At 45.4% G+C, this 23,405-nt stretch overlaps 1 protein-coding gene across 4 annotated transcripts in view; it reads left to right on the forward strand.

Moving 5' to 3' along the window:
• FERRY3 (FERRY endosomal RAB5 effector complex subunit 3) overlaps nucleotides 1–23,405 on the forward strand; it is a 56,298-nt gene that overhangs the window by 27,226 nt on the left and 5,667 nt on the right. For all 4 annotated transcript variants that reach the window (XM_063640812.1, XM_055281051.2, XM_055281052.2 and 1 more), the window contains 2 exons: nucleotides 6,558–6,632; nucleotides 13,272–13,474. In XM_063640812.1, the coding sequence (XP_063496882.1) occupies nucleotides 6,558–6,632; nucleotides 13,272–13,474 (278 nt within the window). The remainder of the gene's footprint in view (nucleotides 1–6,557; nucleotides 6,633–13,271; nucleotides 13,475–23,405) is intronic.

The raw sequence follows: 23,405 nt of genomic DNA on the forward strand, positions 1-23,405 counted from the left end.
TTTAATTTAAAAATAACATCAAAATGTATTTTTGGTTTTTTGCGGTTTTTTCCTTCAACTTTTACTTTAAATTCCAGGGTACATGTACAGGATGCACAGGTTTGTTACATAGGTAAATGTGTGCCATGGTGGTTTGCTGCACAGATCAACCCATCGCCTAGGTATTAAGCCCATCGTCTGTTAGCTATTCTTCCTGATGTTCTTCCCTTCTCCTAACAGGCCCGAGTGTGTGTTGTTCCCCACCATGCGTCTATGTGTTCTGATCATTCAGCTCCCATTTATAAGTGAGGGCATGTGGTGTTTGGTCTTCTGTTCCTGCATTAGTTTGCTGAGGATAATGGTTTCCAGCTGCATGTCCCTGCAAAGGATATGATCTCATTCCCTTTTATACCATGTATTCCATGATGTCTATGTGCCACATTTTCTTTATCTCGTCTATCATTGATGGGCATTCAGGTTGATTCCACATCTTTGCTGTTCTGAATAGTGCTGCGAGGAACATGTGTGTGCGCGTATCTTTATATAGAATGATTTCTATTCCTTTGGTTATATACCCAGATCTTCAGAAGCTTGGACTCTGTGCCTAGTTTTCTTTTTTAAGAGGATGATTTTCTTCAAGGTTCTGAGTGAAAACTATTGTTAAATTTCAGTACTATAGTTATACTTGAAGTAGGCACTCAGTGGAAAGTTGGTGATATTTTGATCCAAGTTCTATATCTTTAAAGTGGACGTAATTATTACTACAGAGGGGATTGGAAACGTAGACTAAAAGGTAGCACAAAATACACACTTTTTGTATATCTTTGGCTTAAGTAGCATGAAGTCAGTTAAATGAATTATTTTTGTTTCTTTTAAAAAAATCACTATATCCTTGAATGACTGTTTTTTCTATATTTATCCATAACATAACATTCTTTCTATTTAGGAAATTTACAGGAAAAAAATTTTTAATTTATTGAGGTGTATTTGACAGTTAAAGATTGTATATATTTGAGGTATACAATTTGATGATTCAGTGTGCACAGATATTGTAAAATACTTCAAACGAATTAGCATATTTATTACCTCAGATAGTTACCACTTTTCTGTGTCCGTGGTGGGAACACTTAAGATCTGTCCTCTTAATGAATTTCAAGTACACACTAGAATATTGTTAAATATAATGACATTATCGTACATTAGATTTCCAGAACTTAACCATCTGTGTGGCTGAAACTTTGTACCCCTTGGCCAAAATCTCCCCATTTCCCCCCACCCCAGCCCTGGTAAGCACCTTCTACTCTGTCAGTGTGAGTTCAGCTATTTTAGGTTCCCTGTGTAAGTGAGATGATGTAATATTTGTTTTTCTGTGTCTGGCTTACTTCACTCAGCATCCTCCAGGGTGCTTACTGTCCTCCAGGTCCATCCATGTTGTTACAAATGGCAGGATTTTCTTGTTTAAGGCTGAATAATATTCCATTCTGTGTCTTTTTGTGTATGTGTGTACACTTAGGTGTGTTTTTAATATCTTGATTATTGCGACTAATGCCAAAATGAAGTCTTTAAGATACTAATTTCATTTCCTTTGGATATATACACCAAAGTGGAGTTGCTGGATCATAAGATAGTTCTGTTTTTTAATTTTTTAAGAAACCTCCATCCTGGAAATGGTTTTTAAAGCTATTGAAAAAGTTAGTGGCATCTTTCTTCAGAAGCTTTCTATCTACACACAGGAAGAGGATTAAGGGAAGGCAGGTAAAAGAAAAATTTCTGGCTCAAATCCCAGAGTAATTCAGCTGTTTTTTTGTTTTTTTTTTTTTTTTTATTATACTTTAGGTTTTAGGGTACATGTGCACAATGTGCAGGTTTGTTACATATGTATCCATGTGCCATGTTGTTTTGCTGCACCCATTAACTCATCATTTAGCATTAGGTATATCTCCTAATGCTGTCCCTCCCCCCACCCCCCACCCCACACAGTCCCTGGAGTGTGATGTGCCCCTTCCTGTGTCCATGAGTTCTCATTGTTCAATTCCCACCTATGAGTGAGAACATGCGGTGTTTGGTTTTTTGTCCTTGTGATAGTTTACTGAGAATGATGTTTTCCAGTTTCATCCATGTCCCTACAAAGGACATGAACTCATCATTTTTTATGGCTGCATAGTATTCCATGGTGTATATGTGCCACATTTTCTTAATCCAGTCTATCGTTGTTGGACATTTGGGTTGGTTCCAAGTCTTTGCTATTGTGAATAGTGCCGCAATAAACATACGTGTGCATGTGTCTTTATAGCAGCATGATTTATAGTCCTTTGGGTATATACCCAGTAATGGGATGGCTGGGTCAAATGGTATTTCTAGTTCTAGATCCCTGAGGAATCGCCACACTGACTTCCACAATGGTTGAACTAGTTTACAGTCCCACCAACAGTGTAAAAGTGTTCCTATTTCTCCACATCCTCTCCAGCACCTGTTGTTTCCTGACTTTTTAATGACGGCCATTCTAACTGGTGTGAGATGGTATCTCACTGTGGTTTTGATTTGCATTTCTCTGATGGCCAGTGATGATGAGCATTTTTTCATGTGTTTTTTGGCTGCATAAATGTCTTCTTTTGAGAAGTGTCTGTTCATGTCCTTCGCCCACTTTTTGATGGGGTTGTTTGTTTTTTTCTTGTAAATTTGTTTGAGTTCATTGTAGATTCTGGATATTAGCCCTTTGTCAGATGAGTAGGTTGCAAAAATTTTCTCCCATTCTGTAGATTGCCTGTTCACTCTGATGGTATTTTCTTTTGCTGTGCAGAAGCTCTTTAGTTTAATTAGATTCTATTTGTCAATTTTGGCTTTTGTTGCCATTGCTTTTGGTGTTTTAGACATGAAGTCCTTGCCCACACCTATGTCCTGAATGGTATTGCCTAGGTTTTCTTGTAGGATTTTAATGGTTTTAGGTGTAACATTTAAGTCTTTAATCCATCTTGAATTAATTTTTGTATAAGGTGTAAGGAAGGGATCCAGTTTCAGCTTTCTACATATGGCTAGCCAGTTGTTTTTTAATTGAAAAATGAAAGTTTAAAGTGGTTTCTTTGTAAATTAAATTGGTACCATAGGTTTGTTTAGTTAGGACCTAAATATTAGGGTAATAGTCTTTTCAAATATTTTTTAAGTTGTGTTTTCCTTATATTTCATATATCATAGATATAAAATCACAAACATCCTCTTGTCTGGCTTGAATGCATACACGAGTCTCACTGTCATCTAGGCTGGAATGCAGTGGCGCGATCTCAGTCCCTGCAACCTCTGCCTCCTGGGCTCAAGCAATTCTCCTGCCTCAGCCTCCTGAGTAGCTGGGATTACAGATGTGTACCACTGTGCCTGGCTAATTTTTGTATTTTTAATAGAGACGGGGTTTTGCCATGTTGGCCCGGCTGGTCTCAAACTCCTGGCCTCATGTGATCTGCCCACCTTGGCCTCCCAAAGTGCTGGGATTACAGGCATGAGCCACTGCACCTGGCAAGTATTTTATTATTTCTTATAAAAACCTGATATTGGTGCCCAGGAAAGAAAATGTGGTAAGCTTTAAAACTGGGGTTGTTTGCACCTTTAAATCTGTGTTAGGTACTTTTGAATGCTTTTTTCTTTCTTTCTTTTCTTTGTTTGCACCTGTTGTGTTTAAAGAAACCATCGTAGTATTTTAGGTGCATATATTTTCTGTTGTACAGTAGCAGAGAGATATTACATCTTTGCTTGGTATAAGGAAGACCTTTCTGAAGCGTCTTTGTTCCCATCTCCCATCTTCCTCTCTCCCAGAAATAGAATTCCTTCCTTTCTCCCGTAGCTAGAATGTGGCTCTCTAGTCATAACTTGACTAGGGTTCACTGCAGTTTCTTTATCTATTCAATAAACTTTTAAAAAATGGTTTATATGTTTGTAATCATTTTTTAAATCAGTAAAACATTCTGAAGATTCACAATTCAAACTGTATAAAAGAGCATACAGTGAAAGTGTCCCTAACTCTTTTCCCAGCCATCCAGTTTCCCTCTTCAGAGGCAGCCAGTGCTATCTCACATGTACCTTCCAGACAGACGTTTATGATGTATAAGCAAGTGTATGTGTGTACTTATTTATTTTCCTTTTTTACATAAATGGCAGCTTTCTGCATAACACTATTCTGTACTCTGCCTTTTTCACTGAGTAATTTATCTTGGAGATCATTTCATGTCAGTCCATAAAGACCATCCTCATACTTTTATGCTGTTGCATAGTAGTCCGTTGCAGGATATCCTGTTATTAATCAGTCTCCTCCTAATAGACATTTGATCTATTCCTTATGTTTTGTTATTATAGGTAGTACTGCCTATTAATTGTAAATAACCTTGCATATGAATAATTGTGCATGTTTGTGAGCAGTAAGCATATCTACAGAAGAGATTCCTAAAGATAAATTCCCCGGTTAAAGGACACATACGTTTATGATTTTCCATAGCATTGGCAATACTCTCTATAGTATTTCTACCGGTTTATATTCCCACTAAAGGCAGTTGAGGCTTTGCTGTGGCAATATGTGTTATATATAACAGAGCCAGCTGAGTATTAGAAAATCCCTATAGAGGTATATCCTAACAAAACCTTTCAGAAAATCTCGGTATACCCTCTTATTCTTCTACCAATTGTTATTTTATCAACCCTCGCAAAAAGAACTCATATCCGTATTACGTAAAAATAGCTTCCTTCTTCTCATACAAACTAGCAGTGATGTGATCAGAAACATTTTAACATTATTCTTAGTAGTGACTAAAAGCATGAAGATTGAGATCATGACAGGTGTGGAAGGAGGAGGAGGATTCTAAGTATATTTATGAGAGAAAGTGTGCAGACAATGACAGGAAGTTTTTAAACCACATACGGCTAAGGCAGTGCATGTATATCATGATTTTATTTTGTTCTTGTTCAAGCAACTACTTTGTGGTTTCAGTGAGTCAGTGATGCAAGTAGGTTTATAAAAGACTTTCTTAAAGAAAGCTGCATGTTGTTATAGAAGAACTTTGTGAAAATACCTTCTCCATCTTTTTCTTTGCACACCTACATGTGTGTTCTGCACGTTTACATCCTGATGTGCAATTACTTGTTCTAAGACGTTCCATTATTTTTCTTACTCTGGTTGTTATATTAACATCTTCATATTTCTGTGGTCCATGATAAAAAGCCAAAAATGTTTATGTACATTTTATATACATTTAAAAAAAATAAAATTAGCCATCTTCTTACTATTACTAAACAAGGTATTGCCATGAAAACATGGAAAGGGAAATGGACTATGAACTGTTCTCTCTTGTTTACTTAACAGAGATTCTATTGGTTCATACTCCATGTGAACAAGATTAGAGTCCTTCTTTATTGTTCCTTATAATCTATGCTACGATTAGACATCTATTCAAAGCCTATCAAATCACGTGGCTCTATATTAGAAACAGTAATTCATTAAATATGGATTCTAGCATCAGAGCCTTCTATCTCTCTGACTCTTGATTTATAAAATATGTGCATTTACAAAGTACAGTGTTATAAATCAATTTATCAAAGTTGCTGGATAAAAATATTGTTACTTTTATTCAGATATCTTTTAAAACTATAATATTTTGATACTTGCTGTTTACTTGTTTGAAGGTCTGTTTTCATGTGATTTTCTGATGCTAAAGGCCATTCCAAAATAGATTCCAAAATAGCTTTTAATTGGAATAAATATGCAATCTCTTAAAGATAGCTACTTTGAAGACTAATATTCAGTTTGCATTTGTGAGTTCTGTTGGAATTCTTATAAACTTTACATGTCTCTTTTATTAAGATATATATGTAAAATAATTTGCATTCAGTCTTTATAATGTATGTTCAATCATAATGTTTATTTTACCAACATTCTTCTAAGAAATAGCGTGCCTTCAAAAAAGAAGAAAAACTGTTAAATATCTGAAAAAAAAATGTTTCATTTGAAACAGTTTCACCTATCTGTTATAATTGTATATAGCGTCAGGTAAGAAATAAATTTTAGGAATGGGGTGAATATACAGTGATTCCTGGTCCCACTAGCCGTTTATTTGTAGCCCTGAACAAGTTATATCAACAACAGTGACTCAGATTCTAAAAATAAAGATGGCCACACCACAACTATCTAATGAAGTTATTTTATATGTGGTTAACTTGGTGCCCTGAACCTCCCAGATGAAAAATAGGATACTGGCATGTCTAATATGGGTAATACCATAGGACTTATAATCTGAGTATGTGAATTAAAGACCTGGCTCCACTACTTATCTGTGCATGCTTGGTTAAGTTAGTTAACCCATCTAAGCCTCTGTCTCCTCATACATAAAATGGACATAGTAGTAGGACTTACCTCCCAGGGCTGTGGTTATAGAGGTTTTGTAAGAATTAAATGACATCATCCATGTAAAGCATATAGCAGAATGCCTGGCACATAGATGCCCTTAGTGAATTCTTGCTGTTGTGATTCTTTTGGGAGCGGTCATAGTAACATATTCTCATATGTTGTTATGTTCTTTCATAATGCATTGTCTTATGAATAGATTCTGGAAACCAAAATGGAGGAAATGATGATAAGACTAAGAATGCTGAGAGGAACTATTTAAATGTTTTACCTGGTAAGTATTTCTTTTTATTTTAAGTTACTGTTTTCTTATACCAAAAGATGTTTTATAATGCACACCATAGGAATTTGTTTTAAATCTATGACTTTAGTATATGTCATTATATCACTTTGAAACAACCCTTTATACCTCTATAATACACTTTCACAGATGTTTTCCAATGTTAAACTTAATTATTTTGTTGGTCTGTTTGTTTTGAGACGAAGCCTTGTTCTGTTGCCCAGGCTAGGGCACAGTTGCGATCTCAGTTCACTGCAACCTCTGCTACCTGGGTTCAAGCGATTCTCCTGCCTCAGCCTCCTGAGTAGCTGGGACTACAGGCCCACTCCACCACACCCGGCTACTTTTTTTGTATTTTTTGTAGAGATGGTGTTTCACCATGTTGGCCAGGCTGGTCTTGAACTCCTGACCTCAAGTGATCCACCTGCTTCAGCCTCCCAAAGTGCTGGGATTACAAGCGTGAGCCACCATGCCTGGCCTAAAAATTATTATTATTATTATTATTTTTTTTTTTTTTTTTTTTTTTTTTATTTATTTTTTTATTTTATTTTTTTTTAATATACTTTAGGGTTTTAGGGTACATGTGCACAATGTGCAGGTTTGTTACATATGTATCCATGTGCCATGTTGATTTCCTGCACCCATTAATTCGTCATTTAGCATTAGGTGTATCTCCTAATGCTGTCCCTCCCCCCTCCCCCCACCCCACAACAGTCCCCGGAGCGTGATGTTCCCTTTCCTGTGTCCATGAGTTCTCATTGTTCAATTCCCACCTATGAGTGAGAACATGCGGTGTTTGGTTTTTTGTCCTTGCGATAGTTTACTGAGAATGATGTTTTCCAGTTTCATCCATGTCCCTACAAAGGACACGAACTCATCATTTTTTATGGCTGCATAGTATTCCATGGTGTATATGTGCCACATTTTCTTAATCCAGTCTATCATTGTTGGACATTTGGGTTGGTTCCAACTCTTTGCTATTGTGAATAGTGCCGCAATAAACATACGTGTGCATGTGTCTTTATAGCAGCATGATTTATAGTCCTTTGGGTATATACCCAGTAATGGGATGGCTGGGTCAAATGGTATTTCTAGTTCTAGATCCCTGAGGAATCGCCACACTGACTTCCACAATGGTTGAACTAGTTTACAGTCCCACCAACAGTGTAAAAGTGTTCCTGTTTCTCCACATCCTCTCCAGCACCTGTTGTTTCCTGATTTTTTAATGATGGCCATTCTAACTGGTGTGAGATGGTATCTCACTGTGGTTTTGATTTGCATTTCTCTGATGGCCAGTGATGAGGAGCATTTCTTCATGTGTTTTTTGGCTGCATAAATGTCTTCCTTTGAGAAGTGTCTGTTCATGTCCTCTGCCCACTTTTTGATGGGGTTGTTTGTTTTTTTCTTGTAAATTTGTTTGAGTTCATTGTAGATTCTCATACGCAAATCAATAAATGTAATCCAGCATATAAACAGAACCAAAGACAAAAACCACATGATTATCTCAATAGATGCAGAAAAGGCCTTTGACAAAATTCAACAACCCTTCATGCTAAAAACTCTCAATAAATTAGGTATTGATGGGACGTATCTCAAAATAATAAGAGCTATCTACAACAAACCCACAGCCAATATCATACTGAATGGGCAAAAACTGGAAGCATTCCCTCTGAAAACTGGCACAAGACAGGGATGCCCTCTCTCACCACTCCTATTCAACATAGTGCTGGAAGTTCTGGCCAGAGCAATCAGGCAGGAGAAGGAAATAAAGGGTATTCAATTAGGAAAAGAGGAAGTCAAATTGTCCCTGTTTGCAGATGACATGATTGTATATCTAGAAAAATTATTAATATTATACTAGTACTCACTTTTTTCTAGATCCATAAAAGAAAAATTGCTCAAGAAGTTGCGTTGCATAAGTTTTATCATTGCTTGCTATCGCAAGTTTTCTCTTATACATTATTTCTTAGTTTCTTAAGAAATAAACCAAAAAAGTTTTACTCTGAAATATAAACTATACACTTCTCAGCCGTATAGCTAAAATCAAGTGATATATGAACGATAGTACACAAAGATATAAACAGTTGAACTTAAATATAAAGAAAATGGATCATCTCATTTATTTTATTTTCATTTCCCCTTACATTTTTCTGCTTTCCATTTTTTTCTTTATTATTCTTGAATATGTTGTTTAACAACTGAAAATTCAGTCTTTCAATCCTCTTTCTGATTGAATTCACTCTGATGACCCTTAGTGTTTGTATCACAGAGCATAACAAGGACAAATTTTTACACTTTATAAAATTTTTTAACTAAGTGGTACATTTTACAGTTTCAGAAATGGCCATCTCTTGATGGTTTTTTGTTCTCCTTTAAGGTATTTTCTCACATTTTCTTCCCCAGATCTTTGACATGTAGATCACATTAACCTACACACTAAACCACTGTCACTCAGTTGGAACACATTACATTTAATCTAAATGTAACAAATATTATACCCATTTCTGGTATTCATCTTGTCAGGCCCCGTCCGTTAGCCTGTGGTCATCAGCCTCAAAATTTCCTCCCACCTTCAGTTATCCCACCTTAGTGGATAATGTTAGAATAACCACATGCTGTTTCCTCCACTGTGTGGAACAGGAAACCATCTTCTTCTTCATCTAAAAATACCTTCAATGAAGGATCTATTGTATTTCTCTTCATGGATCCACAATTTAAATCATCCATATTTTGTGGCTTTCTTAAAATTTGCCAATCTTATTACTACTCTGAAAGAACCAATGTCTGTTTTGTTTTTTTTTTTTTAAACATAACTCTTTGTTGCTATATGTATTTCCTTCCTTAGTCTTTTTTGGAAAAAGCCTATAGGTTGTTTAACAACTGGAAGTTCAGTCTCTCAATCCTGTTTCTGATTGAATTCACTCTGATGACCCTTAGTAGTGTTTGTATCACAGGACATAACAAGGACTCTTATTTGTATACTTTATCTCTGTATTACAACCAAATCAGGAGGATATATCATAAGTCTGAGTTAGAAAAGGAATATTAAAGTATTCGGTTAGAGATAATAGCATCTTAATTTCCATTTAGTTAAAGTATACCTACACAACCAGGATGTTTACAGGAGATGAGAAAAATCTAAATCAAAAATTAGTTTTTAAATTGCAAAGAAAAACAGTTTTATTTATATACTTGTAAGCCAGTCGTAGTTTACTTAATAATGATTAAGTATTTATAGTTTATGTCATCTAATTCTCATAATAACCTTGTAAGGAAAGCAATCAGCATTATTTTTCCCATCTCATACACTGAGTAACAGAGGATCAATAAGTTGAATTGATTTGCCCAAGATCACTCAGCCAACGTGCTAGAAATCAAATCTTCTTAACATCCAATCTAGTCCTTTTTCTATTATATCATATTAATTTGATTACTACTGCCAGCCCCATGGCCCCCATTTTATTAATGGGTAAAATCAGGCCAAGAAACAAGTCATTTAAGGTCAAAGAAAGCAGTGCCAATTTGGGGATTAGGGGCACCTAACTTGTTCACTAAGTCATCCTGCTACACTCCTGGATCATGGCCCATATCTCAAGCTATGACTTCTATCATCTGAATTATCAGTAGCAGTTTAGAAGGTAATACACTTAACTGGGCCAGAAGGATATTGTCTTATCGTATAGTCTACTGAGTTTCTGATAAGCAGTCTGTGTCTTTTGTTGCCTTCCTAGAAAATTATAACTATTCCTCACCAATTTTCTTTCTTACTTTCACTTTATCCAGTTTATTGTGATATATCTGTTGCTGTCCTTTCTTTAATTTCCTTCTCTGTTTATCTAATTCCTTTATCTTGTTCAAGTTAAAATAAAAAATAAAAAGACCTTTGCCTGGGACCTGTCAGAGGCATCTGTGGATACAGCTGATGCACACTGGCAACTAGAAATGTTAACCATAAGGATAAAGTATATTAAGTATTTTAAGTATACTGTATGTTTATAAGTAGATCCTAAGATAACGGCGTTGCTGCAAGGGCGAGCAGAATTTGTGAGGGCAAAGGTTAAGAGTGGAAGAGTAGAGATACGCAGACCTTTCCTAGAAGGACTTATCAGAATTTCCAGTGAGGTGTATGTATTGGTAAGAACATATCCTTTCTATGTTTTCTATTTTATTTCTTTATATTGATAGGAACTACAGAAAATACAAGCTGATGAGATTTTTCTTGGCTTGTAGAGCTACACAAAAAAAGAGTGATGTTAGGAAGCATGGATTTTAATGTTTGAGAAAGACTGCTCCAGCGTTCAGCCTAAAATACTCATTCATTCAACAAATATTTATTGAGTACCTTCTACATGCCAGGGGCTGTTCTTGCTAAAGATAGAACATTTAACAAGATAAACAAAATCCCTATAATTATGGCATGTACACAGTGGTCTCTTTAACATAATATGTACATAAAAGAATTTCAGTGCCAGGAAGAAAATAAAACTGAGTAAGGTGAAAGAGTAAAGGGTGGAGGAGACCACTAGTAGATAGGATAGTCAAGGAAGACCTTTCTGAGGAGGTGACTTTTGATCTGAGATGTGATTGATGAAAAGAAGTCAGCCCTGTGAGAATCTTGGAGAAAAGTCCTCCATGCAGCAGCCCTGAATTGGGAACAAGCTCTGCATGTTTGAAGAACTAAAAAGCATGTGTAACTGGAGTGAGGAAAGAGTGAGACAAGATGATTTTGGAGAGAGACGCAGGGTCCAAGTCATCTTGGCCTTCTAGACTAGTGGTCCCCAACCTTTTTGGCACCAGCACCAGGGACCAGTTTCATGGAAGACAGTTTTTCCACAGACCAGGGGTTGGGGAGGTTTGAGGATGATTGAAGTGCATTACATTTATTGTGTACTTTATTTCTTTTTTTTTTTTTTCTTTTTTTTTTTTTTTTTTTTAAGACGGAGTCTCGCTCTGTCGCCCAGGCTGGAGTGCAGTGGCGCAATCTCGGCTCAGTGCAAGCTCCACCTCCCGGGTTCACACCATTCTCCTGCCTCAGCCTCTCCGAGTAGCTGGGACCACAGGCGCCTGCCACCACGCCCGGCTAATTTTTTGTATTTTTTTAGTAGAGATGGGGTTTCACTGTGGTCTCGATCTCCTGACCTCATGATCCGCCCGCCTCGGCCTCCCAAAGTGCTGGGATTACAAGCGTGAGCCACCGCACCCAGCCTGTGTACTTTATTTCTATTATTATTACATTGCAGTATTTAATGAAATAATTACACAAGTCACTGTAATGTAGAATCAGTGGGAGCCCTGAGCTTGTTTTCCTGCAACTGGATGATCCCATCTAGGGGTGATGGGAGACAGTGACAGATCATCAGGCATTAGAATCTCATAAGGAGCACGCAACCTAGATCCCTTGCATGCGCAGTTCACAATAGGGTTTGTGCTCCTGTGAGAATCTAATGCTGCCACTGATCTGACAGGAGGCAGAACTCAGGCAGTAATGTGAGCAGTGAGGAGCGGCTGTAAATACATATGAAGCTTCACTCACTCGCTGGCCGCTCACCTCCCGCTATGCAACCCGGTTCCTAACAGGTGATGGACGGTGTCAGTCCATGGGGGGCCCTTGTTCTAGACCACGATAAAGAGTATGGATTTTAAGTAGGGGAGAGATATAATATGATATATATTTAAGTCATAGCTGCATGAAGAATTAGTTTGTAGGTGGACAAGTAGGGAGTAAGGAGATCAATTAAGACAATATTATAAAAACCTAGGTGAGAAATTACAGTAGCATGAACTGGGGTGACACCAATGAAAGTGGAATACTCAGATGTGGGCTGTTCTGGAGATAGAACTGAAAATAACTGGTGGTAGATTGGATTGTGGATGGGGTGATAGGCATTGAGGGAAAGCAAAGGAATTAAGGACACCTATCTTTGTGTCCTGGGCAACTAACTGGACAGATTGGTCTCATAAGTTGAGGTGAGGAAGAGCAGATTTAGGGCATGGAACAAACAGGTAACCTTTTTTACGTGTTAAATTTGACATTTTAGGCCGGGCGCGGTGGCCCACGCCTGTAATCCCAACGTGGGCCGAGGTGGGCGGATCAGGAGGTCAGGAGATGGAGACCATCCTAGCCAACATGGTGAAACCCCATCTCTACTAAAAATACAAAAATTAGCTGGGCGTGATGGCACATGCCTGTAATCCCAGCTACTCGAGAGGCTGAGGCAGGAGAATTGCTTGAACCAGGGAGTCGGAGGTTGCAGTGAACCAAGACTGTGCCACTGCATTCCAGCTTGGTGACAGAGTAAGACTCCATCTCAAAATTAATTAATTAATTAATTTGACATCTTAGGCATTTACATCAAAATAAAGATGAGTACTCATTTGATTTATTTACTGCTTGGTGGTCACTTCATACCAATTTATGAACCTATTGTATAATTGGCTATTGTCTCTTATTTTCATTACCTTCTCTCCGAGAATTAAAGAGCAGTAATCACAGTTGCTTCCTGAATCCGGTAAATGTTCGTGATACACCCCTACTAGTTCAACACATTGATTGCCCATTACACTTATTTTTAAAGCCCATTGATGAATGTGACTTAGGCATTTGATAATCATGATTGTATTTATTGTTCACAGGGGAATTTTATATTACACGGCATTCTAACCTCTCAGAAATCCATGTTGCTTTCCATCTTTGTGTGGATGACCATGTGAAATCGGGAAACATCACTGCTCGTGATCCTGCCATTATGGGACTCCGAAATATACTCAAAGTTTGCTGTACCCATGACATCACAACAATAAGCATTCCTCTCTTGCTGGTACATGATATGTCAGAGGTAAGCAGATAGAAAAATCCTGTAATTTTATGATTTACATAATCATAATATTGATTTAACCCCCAATATTGTATAATAATCCACTTTACATTTTTTTAAACTAATAGATTTTTGCATCTCCTATCTGGTTAGTAGAATTGAGTGAAATATAATACAAAATGGTGAGTAATCCTTAACCATTTATGTTCAGAGAGCTATAGCATTGTCCTATAGTAAATAAACTAGAAAATCAAAATAATATTTAGCTTTGGCAAAGGCATGTGCCCCTACACCTCTTTCTCCTCCTTTTTTTCCTCCTCTTCCCTGTCTTCTTTCTCCCCTTCCCCCTCTTCTTACCCCTCTTCTTACCCCTCTTTCTTCTTTTTGGCCTAAGTAGCATTAGATTTACATACACATATATTTGGCTTAGGTTGCCATGAAAATTAGTCTGCATTTTCTGAGTTTGCATTAATAGGTAATGGAAAGAGATGCTAGATGACAGGAAGAAGCCAGCCTTAGTTTAACATTTTTCTCAAGGGCTCTTTTTAGATAATACAGTTCTGCAATTAAGATGTAGCATAATCATTCTTCCATTTTGTTATGTATTATAATTTAATTTTTAACAGTCTCTTTCCGTGACTGGTTTTCCTCTTTCTTCCTTCACCCACATAGAAACTGGTTAGAAGGCATACATTGTAGAAATAATATATAGACTAAAATTCAACTTTACATAGTCTGGAGAAACAAATGAGCCTCAAACCAAACAGGTCCAGACAAGTCATAGGAAAAGCCAGTGCTTAACTTGGTGATGAAGGACTCCTATCAACAGCTCTGTGCCTGCTTATTTTGAGGAGGCATTTTTTAAAAAGCAAAATTGGCACCTGTAGTCCCAGCTACTCCCAGGACTGAGGCAGGAAGATTGTTTTAGCCCAGAGTTCAAGACCAGCCTGAGCAACATGGTGAAACTGTATCTCTTAAAAAAAATCACTGACTGGGTAGCGGAGATTGTGATTGTCAGGAAGGAAGTTTGATTATTGATTATAAATAGTTATTTACCAAAAGAAAAATGCTATATTGTAAAGGACAGTGTAAAATATTTTATGTTTTACTTTTTAGACTAAGTCCCCACTTAGATTCATTATATTACAGGGGCCTCATTTTAAATTTCATATCCTGTATAACAGCGGTCCCAAACCGCCAGGCCAAGAACCTGCCACACAGCAGGAGGTGAGCATCGAAGGGCAAGCATTACTGCCTGAGCTCTGCCTCCTGTCAGATTAGAAGCCTCATGAGATTGTCATAGGAGCGTGAACCCTATTGTGAACTGCATGTGCGAGGGACTAGGTTGCGTGCTCCTTGTGAGAATCTAATGCCTGATGATCTGAGGTGGAACAGTTTCATCCTGAAACCATCCCTGCTATCCCCACCCTCACCCCTAATTCCAGTCTGTGGAAAAATTGTCTTCCGTGAAACTGGTTCCTGGTGCCAAAAAGGTTGGGGCCTGTTGCTACATAAACACACAAAAAATAATTCTTGTCCTTCTGAGACAGGGTGATTTTCAGTGATTTCCCATTTATAATCTATGCTGGTATGTTTTTACCAGGCACGTTGTTGTTTTGACTTGGAGAATCCTGGCACTATCCTATGAAAGCTTCATCAGACTTACTAATTTCTCATTGCATTCACTTCTGTAGCCTCAGTCATACCTAATATGGTATCAAGAGAGATGGACAAACACTTTTTTCCCTACTGTAGCTTTATGAAGTTTTAGTTCCATCAGGAATTTTTAGCTATTGTTAAATCATCATCACTAATTAGTCTATCTATAAAAGGGTCTTTGGGGAGTAACAAAGTTTATGATGAATTCCTACCACAAGAAATTCATCCAAACATTCTTGCAGCTGGACTCCTGGTTAGCCAGTTTATAAAAATGGTTATATGTAGGTGGGAAACAACCTCAAAAACAGTGTTTCCAGAAGTCACTAAGTTCAGATTTACTTCCAGACATCTGATGCTACTAGCATTCCCTCTCCCGCAATGTCGCAAAAGTTACATGTTTTAAATTGGGAAGGCCAGCTGCAGAACATTAAGTTTGTTTCCAAAGTGTCCAATTTAATTCACAAAAGTATATTGAGCTATGATTCTCCCATTTGTTGTATTTAAACATCCATTCAGGTCAAGAAGTTTACTCTATAAACTCAGACAACACTACACAGGATATAGAGGTAATACTGTTTTAGCTTTGGTGCAAGGATCCCAAAGCATTTTCAGGTGTCATTTTCCTCTTCTAACAGAATTGTTAGACACTCAGTTACCATGTTTTAGTGTGTGCAAGAAAATGAAGATGACTGAAACAGCCCATGTCCTATGTCAGATAAAAGCTATAGAAATTAATTGCAGTTTAAAAAGAATGAAGGAAAAATAACCTATCAGCAAGAAGAAAGACGTGTCAGTTTTATCCCAATAGATCTTTGTGATCTGAAGATACTGCCTTATTGGAGTCAGTCTTATGGAATGAGGAGCTACAAGCCAAGAATACTGAATTCTCAACTTCCTTTTATTTTTGCTGTTAACTTGTTGAATAATTTTGGGCTTACCAACTTACTTGGTTTTGTAACTGTTGGTTACTAATGAAGATTTTGTTGTTTTTATTTTTTTGCACACAAAACACATTTTCTAAAAATACAAACAAGATGAATATCAAACATATTAGGAAAGTTGCACATGGGAAGACGGAATAGAAATGGGGGGTGGGAATTAAAGAATATAAATGAGAGAGGGACTTTGTATGGATCAATAATAATAACTCAATCCTCTATTTGACAAAGAAGGAGAAGGAAGAGGAAGAAAAAGAAAGTGGGATAAAGGATCAGAAAGGGAAGAAAACAGAAAAAATTAGAGTATGACTCCAGGGTAGACTTGTTTTGTTGTCGCTGGGTTGGTTGGTTTGTCTGTTGTATTTTTCATATGTTTCGCCATGTTGGCCAGACTGGTCTCGAACTCCTAGCCTCAAGTGATCAACCCGCCTCGGCCTCCCAGAGTGCTGGGGCTACAGGCGTGAGCCACCACGTCCAGCCCCCACATTGCTTCTGGCCTCTGTGGTAGACCTCCCAGACGGGGTGGCCGGGCAGAGGTGCTCCTCACTTCTTCCTAGACAGGGTGGCGGCCGGGCAGAGGCGCTCCTCACTTCCCAGACAGGGCAGCTGGGCACAGGCGCTCCTCACATCTTCCCAGATGGGGCGGCCGGGCAGAGGCACTCCTCACTTCTTCGTAGATGGGGTGGCGGCCGGGCAGAGGAGCTCACTTCCCAGAAGCAGCGGCCAGGCAGTGGTGCTCCTCACTTCCCAGACGGGGCGGCCGGGCAGAGGAGCTCCTCACTTCTTCCCAGACGGAGTGGCTGGGCAGAGTCGCTCCTCACTTCCCAGACGGGGCGGCCGGGCAGAGGCGCTCCTCACTTCCCAGACGGGGCGGCCGGGCAGAGGCGCTCCTCACTTCCCAGACAGGGCAGCCGGGCACGGGCGCTCCTCACATCTTCCCAGATGGGGCAGCTGGGCAGAGGCACTCCTCACTTCCCAGAAGGGGCGGCCGGGCAGGGGCACTGCTCACATCCCAGACGGGGCGGCTGGGCAGAGGAGCTCCTCACTTCCCAGACGGGGCGGCCGGGCAGAGGGGCTCTTCACTTCTTCCCAGATGGGGCAGCCGGGTAGAGGCACTCCTCACTTCTTCCTAGACAGGGTGGCGGCTGGGCAGAGGGGCTCTTCACTTCCCAGATGGGGCGGCCGGGCAGAGGCAATCCTCACTTCTTCCCAGACGGGGTGGCCAAGCAGAGGTGCTCCTCACTTCCCAGACAGGGCAGCCGGGCACAGGCGCTCCTCACATCTTCCCAGACGGGGCGGCTGGGCAGAGGTGCTCCTCACTTCCCAGACGGGGCCGCCAGGCAGAGGCGTTCCTCACTTCTTCCCAGACAGGGCTGCCGGGCAGAGGCGCTCCTCACTTCCCAGACGGGGTGGCAGCCAGGCAGAGGAGCTCCTCACTTCTTCCCAGATGGGGTGGCCGAGCAGAGGCGCTCCTCACTTCCCAGACAGGGCAGCCGGGCACAGGCGCTCCTCACATCTTCCCAGATGGGGCGGCCGGGCAGAGGCACTCCTCACTTCTTCGTAGATGGGGTGGCGGCCGGACAGAGGAGCTCCTCACTTGCCAGAAGCAGCAGCCAGGCAGAGGTGCTCCTCCCTTCTTCCCAGACGGGGCGGCCGGGCAGAGGCGCTCCTAACTTCCTAGACGGGGTGGTGGCCGGGCAGAGGAGCTCCTCACTTCCCAGACGGGGTGGCCGGGCAGAGGTGCTCACTTCCCAGGTGGGGCGGCTGGGTAGAGGTGCTCCTCACTTCTTCCTAGACGGGGTGGCGGCCGGGCAGAGGCGCTCCTCACTTCCCAGATGGGGGTGGTGGCCGGGCAGAGAAGCTCCTCACTTCCCGGAAGGGGTGGCCAGGCAGCGGCGCTCCTCACTTCTTCCCGGACGGGGCAGCCAGGCAGAGGCGCTCCTCACTTCCTAGACAGGGTGGTGGCTGGGCAGAGGCGCTCCTCACTTCTTCCCAGACGGGGCGGCCCGGCAGAGGCGCTCCTCACTTCTTCCCAGACGGGGCGGCCGGGCAGAGGCGCTCCTCACTTCTTCCCAGACGGGGCTGCCGGGCAGAGGCGCTCCTCACTTCCCAGATGGGGGTGGTGGCCGGGCAGAGGCAATCCTCACTTCTTCCCAGACAGGGCTGCCGGGCAGAGGCTCTCCTCACTTCCCAGACGGGGTGGCAGCCGGGCAGAGGAGCTCCTCACTTCTTCCCAGAGGGGGTGGCCGAGCAGAGGCGCTCCTCACTTCCCAGACAGGGCAGCCGGGCACAGGCGCTCCTCACATCTTCCCAGATGGGGCGGCCGGGCAGAGGCACTCCTCACTTCTTCGTAGATGGGGTGGCGGCCAGGCAGAGGTGCTCCTCACTTCCCAGACGGGGCAGCCGGGCAGAGTCGCTCCTCACTTCCCAGACGGGGTGGTGGCCGGGCAGAGGAGCTCCTCACTTCCCAGACGGGGCGGCCGGGCAGAGGCGCTCCTCACTTCTTCCCAGACGGGCGGCCGGGCAGAGGCGCTCCTCACTTGCCAGATGGGGTGGCTGGGCAGCGTTGCTCCTCACTTCCCAGATGGGGGTGGGGGCCAGGCAGAGAAGCTCCTCACTTCCTGGAAGGGGTGGCCGGGCAGAGGCGCTCCTCACTTCTTCCCAGACGGGGTGGCAGCCGGGCAGAGGAGCTCCTCACTTCTTCCCAGATGGGGTGGCCGAGCAGAGGTGCTCCTCACTTCCCAGACAGGGCAGCCGGGCACAGGCGCTCCTCACATCTTCCCAGAAGGGGCGGCCGGGCAGGGGCACTGCTCACATCCCAGACGGGGCGGCTGGGCAGAGGAGCTCCTCACTTCCCAGACAGGGCGGCCGGGCAGAGGTGCTCACTTCCCAGATGGGGCGGCCGGGCAGAGGTGCTCCTCACTTCTTCCTAGACGAGGCGGCCGGGCAGAGGCGCTCACTTCCCAGAGGGGGTGGCCAGGCAGAGGCGCTCACTTCCCAGACGGGGTGGCCGGGCAGAGGCGCTCCTCACTTCTTCCCAGATGGGGCGGCCGGGCAGAGGCAATCCTCACTTCTTCCCAGACGGGGTGGCAGCCGGGCAGAGGAGCTCCTCACTTCTTCCCAGACGGGGTGGCCGAGCAGAGGCGCTCCTCACATCTTCCCAGATGGGGCGGCCGGGCAGAGGCACTCCTCACTTCTTCGTAGATGGGGTGGTGGCCGGGCAGAGGAGCTCCTCACTTCCCAGAAGCAGCGGCCAGGCAGTGGTGCTCCTCACTTCCCAGACGGGGCCGCCGGGCAGAGTCGCTCCTCACTTCCCAGACGGGGCGGCTGGGCAGAGGCGCTCCTCACTTCTTCCCAGACGGGGTGGCTGGGCAGAGTCGCTCCTCACTTCCCAGACGGGGCCGCCGGGCAGAGGCGCTCCTCACTTCCCAGATGGGGGTGGTGGCCGGGCAGAGGTGCTCCTCACTTCTTCCCACACGGGGTGGCAGCCGGGCAGAGGAGCTCCTCACTTCTTCCCAGACGGGGTGGCCGAGCAGAGGCGCTCCTCACTTCCCAGACAGGGCAGCCGGGCACAGGCGCTCCTCACATCTTCCCAGATGGGGTGGCTGGGCAGAGGCACTCCTCACTTCCCAGAAGGGGCGGCCGGGCAGGGGCACTGCTCACATCCCAGACGGGGCAGCTGGGCAGAGGAGCTCCTCACTTCCCAGACGGGGCGGCCGGGCAGAGGGGCTCTTCACTTCTTCCCAGACGGGGCAGCCGGGCAGAGGCACTCCTCGCTTCTTCCTAGACAGGGTGGCGGCCGGGCAGAGGGGCTCTTCACTTCTTCCCAGACGGGGCGGCCGGGCAGAGGCTCCTCACTTCTTCCTAGACGGGGTGGCGGCCGGGCAGAGGGGCTCCTCACTTCCCAGACGGGGCGGCCGGGCGGAGGCGCTCCTCACTTCTTCCCAGATGCGGCGGCTGGGCAGAGGCAATCCTCACTTCTTCCCAGACGTGGTGGCAGCTGGGCAGAGGTGCTCCTCACTTCCCAGATGGGGGTGGTGGCTGGGAAGAGAAGCTCCTCACTTCCTGGAAGGGGTGGCTGGGCAGAGGCGCTCCTCACTTCTTCCCACACGGGGTGGCAGCCGGGCAGAGGAGCTCCTCACTTCTTCCCAGACAGGGTGGCCGAGCAGAGGCGCTCCTCACTTCCCGGGCAGCCGGGCACAGGCGCTCCTCATATCTTCCCAGATGGGGCGGCCGGGCAGACGCACTCCTCACTTCCCAGAAGGGGCGGCCGGGCAGGGGCACTGCTCACATCCCAGACGGGGCGGCTGGGCAGAGGAGCTCCTCACTTCCCAGAAGGGGCGGCTGGGCAGGGGCACTGCTCACATCCCAGATGGGGCAGCTGGGCAGAGGTGCTCCTCACTTCTTCCTAGACGGGGTGGCGGCCGGGCAGAGGGGCTCTTCACTTCCCAGACGGGGTGGCCGGGCAGAGGCACTCCTCCCTTCTTCCCAGACGGGGCGGCCGGGCAGAGGCGCTCCTCACTTCTTCCCAGACGGGGTGGCCAGGCAGAGGCGCTCCTCACATCCCAGACGGTGGGCGGCCGGGCAGAGGCACTCCTCACTTCCCAGATGGGGTGGCCGGGCAGAGTCGCTCCTCATTTCCCAGACGGGGCAGCCGGGCAGAGGCGCCCCTCACATCCCAGACAATGGGTGGCCGGACAGAGGCGCTCCTCACTTCTTCCCAGACGGGGCGGCCGGGCAGAGGTGCTCCTCACTTCTTCCCAGACGGGGCAGCCGGGCAGAGGCGCTCCTCACTTCCCAGACGGGGTGGCTGGGCAGAGGCGCTCCTCACTTCCCAGATGGGGGTGGTGGCCGGGCAGAGAAGCTCCTCACTTCCCGGAAGGGGTGGCCGGGCAGAGGCGCTCCTTACTTCTTCCCAGATGGGGTGGCCGGGCAGAGGCGCTCCTCACTTCTTCCCAGACGGGGTGGCAGCCGGGCAGAGGAGCTCCTCACTTCTTCCCAGACGGGGTGGCCGAGCAGAGGTGCTCCTCACTTCCCAGACAGGGCAGCCGGGCACAGGTGCTCCTCACATCTTCCCAGATGGGGCGGCCGGGCAGAGGAACTCCTCACTTCCCAGAAGCAGCGGCCAGGCAGAGGTGCTCCTCACTTCCCAGACAGGGCGGCCGGGCAGAGTTGCTCCTCACTTCCCAAACGGGGTGGTGGCCGGGCAGTGGGGCTCCTCACTTCCCAGACGGGGCGGCCGGGCAGAGGCGCTCCTCACTTCTTCCTAGACGGGGTGGCGACGGGGCAGAGCAGCTCCTCACTTCTTCCCAGACGATGGGCGGCCGGGCAGAGGCGCTCCTCACTTCCCAGACGGGGTGGCCAGGCAGAGTCGCTCCTCATTTCCCAGACGGGGCCGCCAGGCAGAGGTGCTCACTTCCCAGGTGGGGCGGCTGGGCAGAGGTGCTCCTCACTTCTTCCTAGATGGGGTGGCGGCCGGGCAGAGGGGCTCTTCACTTCCCAGACGGGGCGGCCGGGCAGAGGCGCTCCTCACTTCTTCCCCGACGGGGCGGCCGGGCAAAGGTGCTCACTTCCCAGACGGGGTGGCTGGGCAGAGTCGCTCCTCACTTCCCAGACGGGGCGGCCAGGCGGAGGCGCTCCTCACTTCCCAGACGGTGGTGGCCGGGCAGAGAAGCTCCTCACTTCCCGGAAGGGGTGGCCGGGCAGAGGCACTCCTCACTTCTTCCCAGACGGGGCAGCCGGGCAGAGGCGCTCCTCACTTCTTCCCAGACGGGGCGGCCGGGCAGAGGCGCTCCTCACTTCTTCCCAGACGGGGTGGTGGCCGGGCAGAGGCGCTCCTCACTTCTTCCTAGACGGGGTGGTGGCCGGGCAGAGGCGCTCCTCACTTCTTCCCAGACGGGGCGGCCAGGCAGAGGCGGTCCTCACTTCTTCCTAGACGGGGTGGCGGCCGGGCAGAGGGGCTCTTCACTTCCCAGTCGGGGTGGCTGGGCAGAGTCGCTCCTCACTTCCCAGACGGGGCGGCCGGGCAGAGAAGCTCCTCACTTCCCGGAAGGGGTGACCGGGCAGAGGTGCTCCTCACATCCCAGACAATGGGTGGCCGGGCAGAGGCGCTCCTCACTTCTTCCCAGACAGGGTGGTGGCCGGGCAGAGGAGCTCCTTGCTTCTTCCCAGACGGGTCGGCTGGGCAGAGGTGCTCCTGGCTTCTTCCCAGACGGGGCAGGTGGGCAGAGGTGCTCCTCACTTCTTCCCAGACGGGGCGGCCGGGCAGAGAAGCTCCTCACTTCCCGGAAGGGGCGGCCGGACAGAGGCGCTCCTCACATCCCAGACGGGGCGGCCGGGCAGAGGCACTCCTCACATCCCAGACGGGGCAGCCGGGCAGAGGCACTCCTCACTTCTTCCCAGACGGGGCGGCCGGGCAGAGGCGCTCCTCACTTCTTCCTAGACGGGGTGGTGGCCGGGCAGAGGCACTCCTCGCTTCTTCCCAGACGGGGCGGCCGGGCAGAGGTGCTCCTCGCTTCTTCCCAGACGGGGCGGCCGGGCAGAGGCGCTCCTCACTTCTTCCTAGACGGGGTGGCGGCCAGGCAGAGGAGCTCCTCACTTCCCAGAAGGGGCAGCAATGTGATACTGGCAAAAGAATAGACTATGGATCAGAAAACAGAAAAAAGCATCCAGACATAAATCCATACATATATGGTCATTTGATTTCCAGTACGTATGCCAAGACAATGCAGTGGGAGAAAGGATAATCTTTTCAGTGTTGTTGAAACAACTGGATATTCATATAGAAAAGACAGTTGTAACCCTTACATATGTCATATATAAAAATTAATTTAAAATGGATCAGACCTAAACAAAAGAGCTAATATTATAACGCTTCTAGCAGAAAACATAAAGTCCTGATGACGTCAGGTTAAGCAGGTTAAAATTTGTTAGGCCACAAAGGCATAAGCCATAAAAGAACAATGTAATAAATTATATTTTAAAATTCAAAACTTTAGCTCTTCAAAAGATGCTATTAAGAAAATGAAAATTCAAGCCTCAGGCTGCTACTTGAGCAATTCGCTGTACCTCTCTGATCATCTTTTTTTTTTTTTAATTTATAAAGGTTATTTTTGTTAGATTATGTATATTGTAAAGTTCCATGTAAACATAAGACATTATTGTAGTTTTTAGAGCCATCAGCATTGCTCTGTAGCTGTAGACATGCATTCATTTATTTATTTATTGGGATGGAGTCCTGCTCTGTTACCCAGGCTGGAGTACAGTGGCGAGATCTCAGCTCACTGCAACCTCCGCCTCGCAGGTTCAAGCAATTCTCCTGCCTCATCCTCCCAAGTAGCTGGGATTACAGGTGC

The sequence above is a fragment of the Symphalangus syndactylus genome, chromosome 5, assembly GCF_028878055.3.
Source record: "Symphalangus syndactylus isolate Jambi chromosome 5, NHGRI_mSymSyn1-v2.1_pri, whole genome shotgun sequence".
Lineage (NCBI taxonomy): Eukaryota > Metazoa > Chordata > Mammalia > Primates > Hylobatidae > Symphalangus > Symphalangus syndactylus.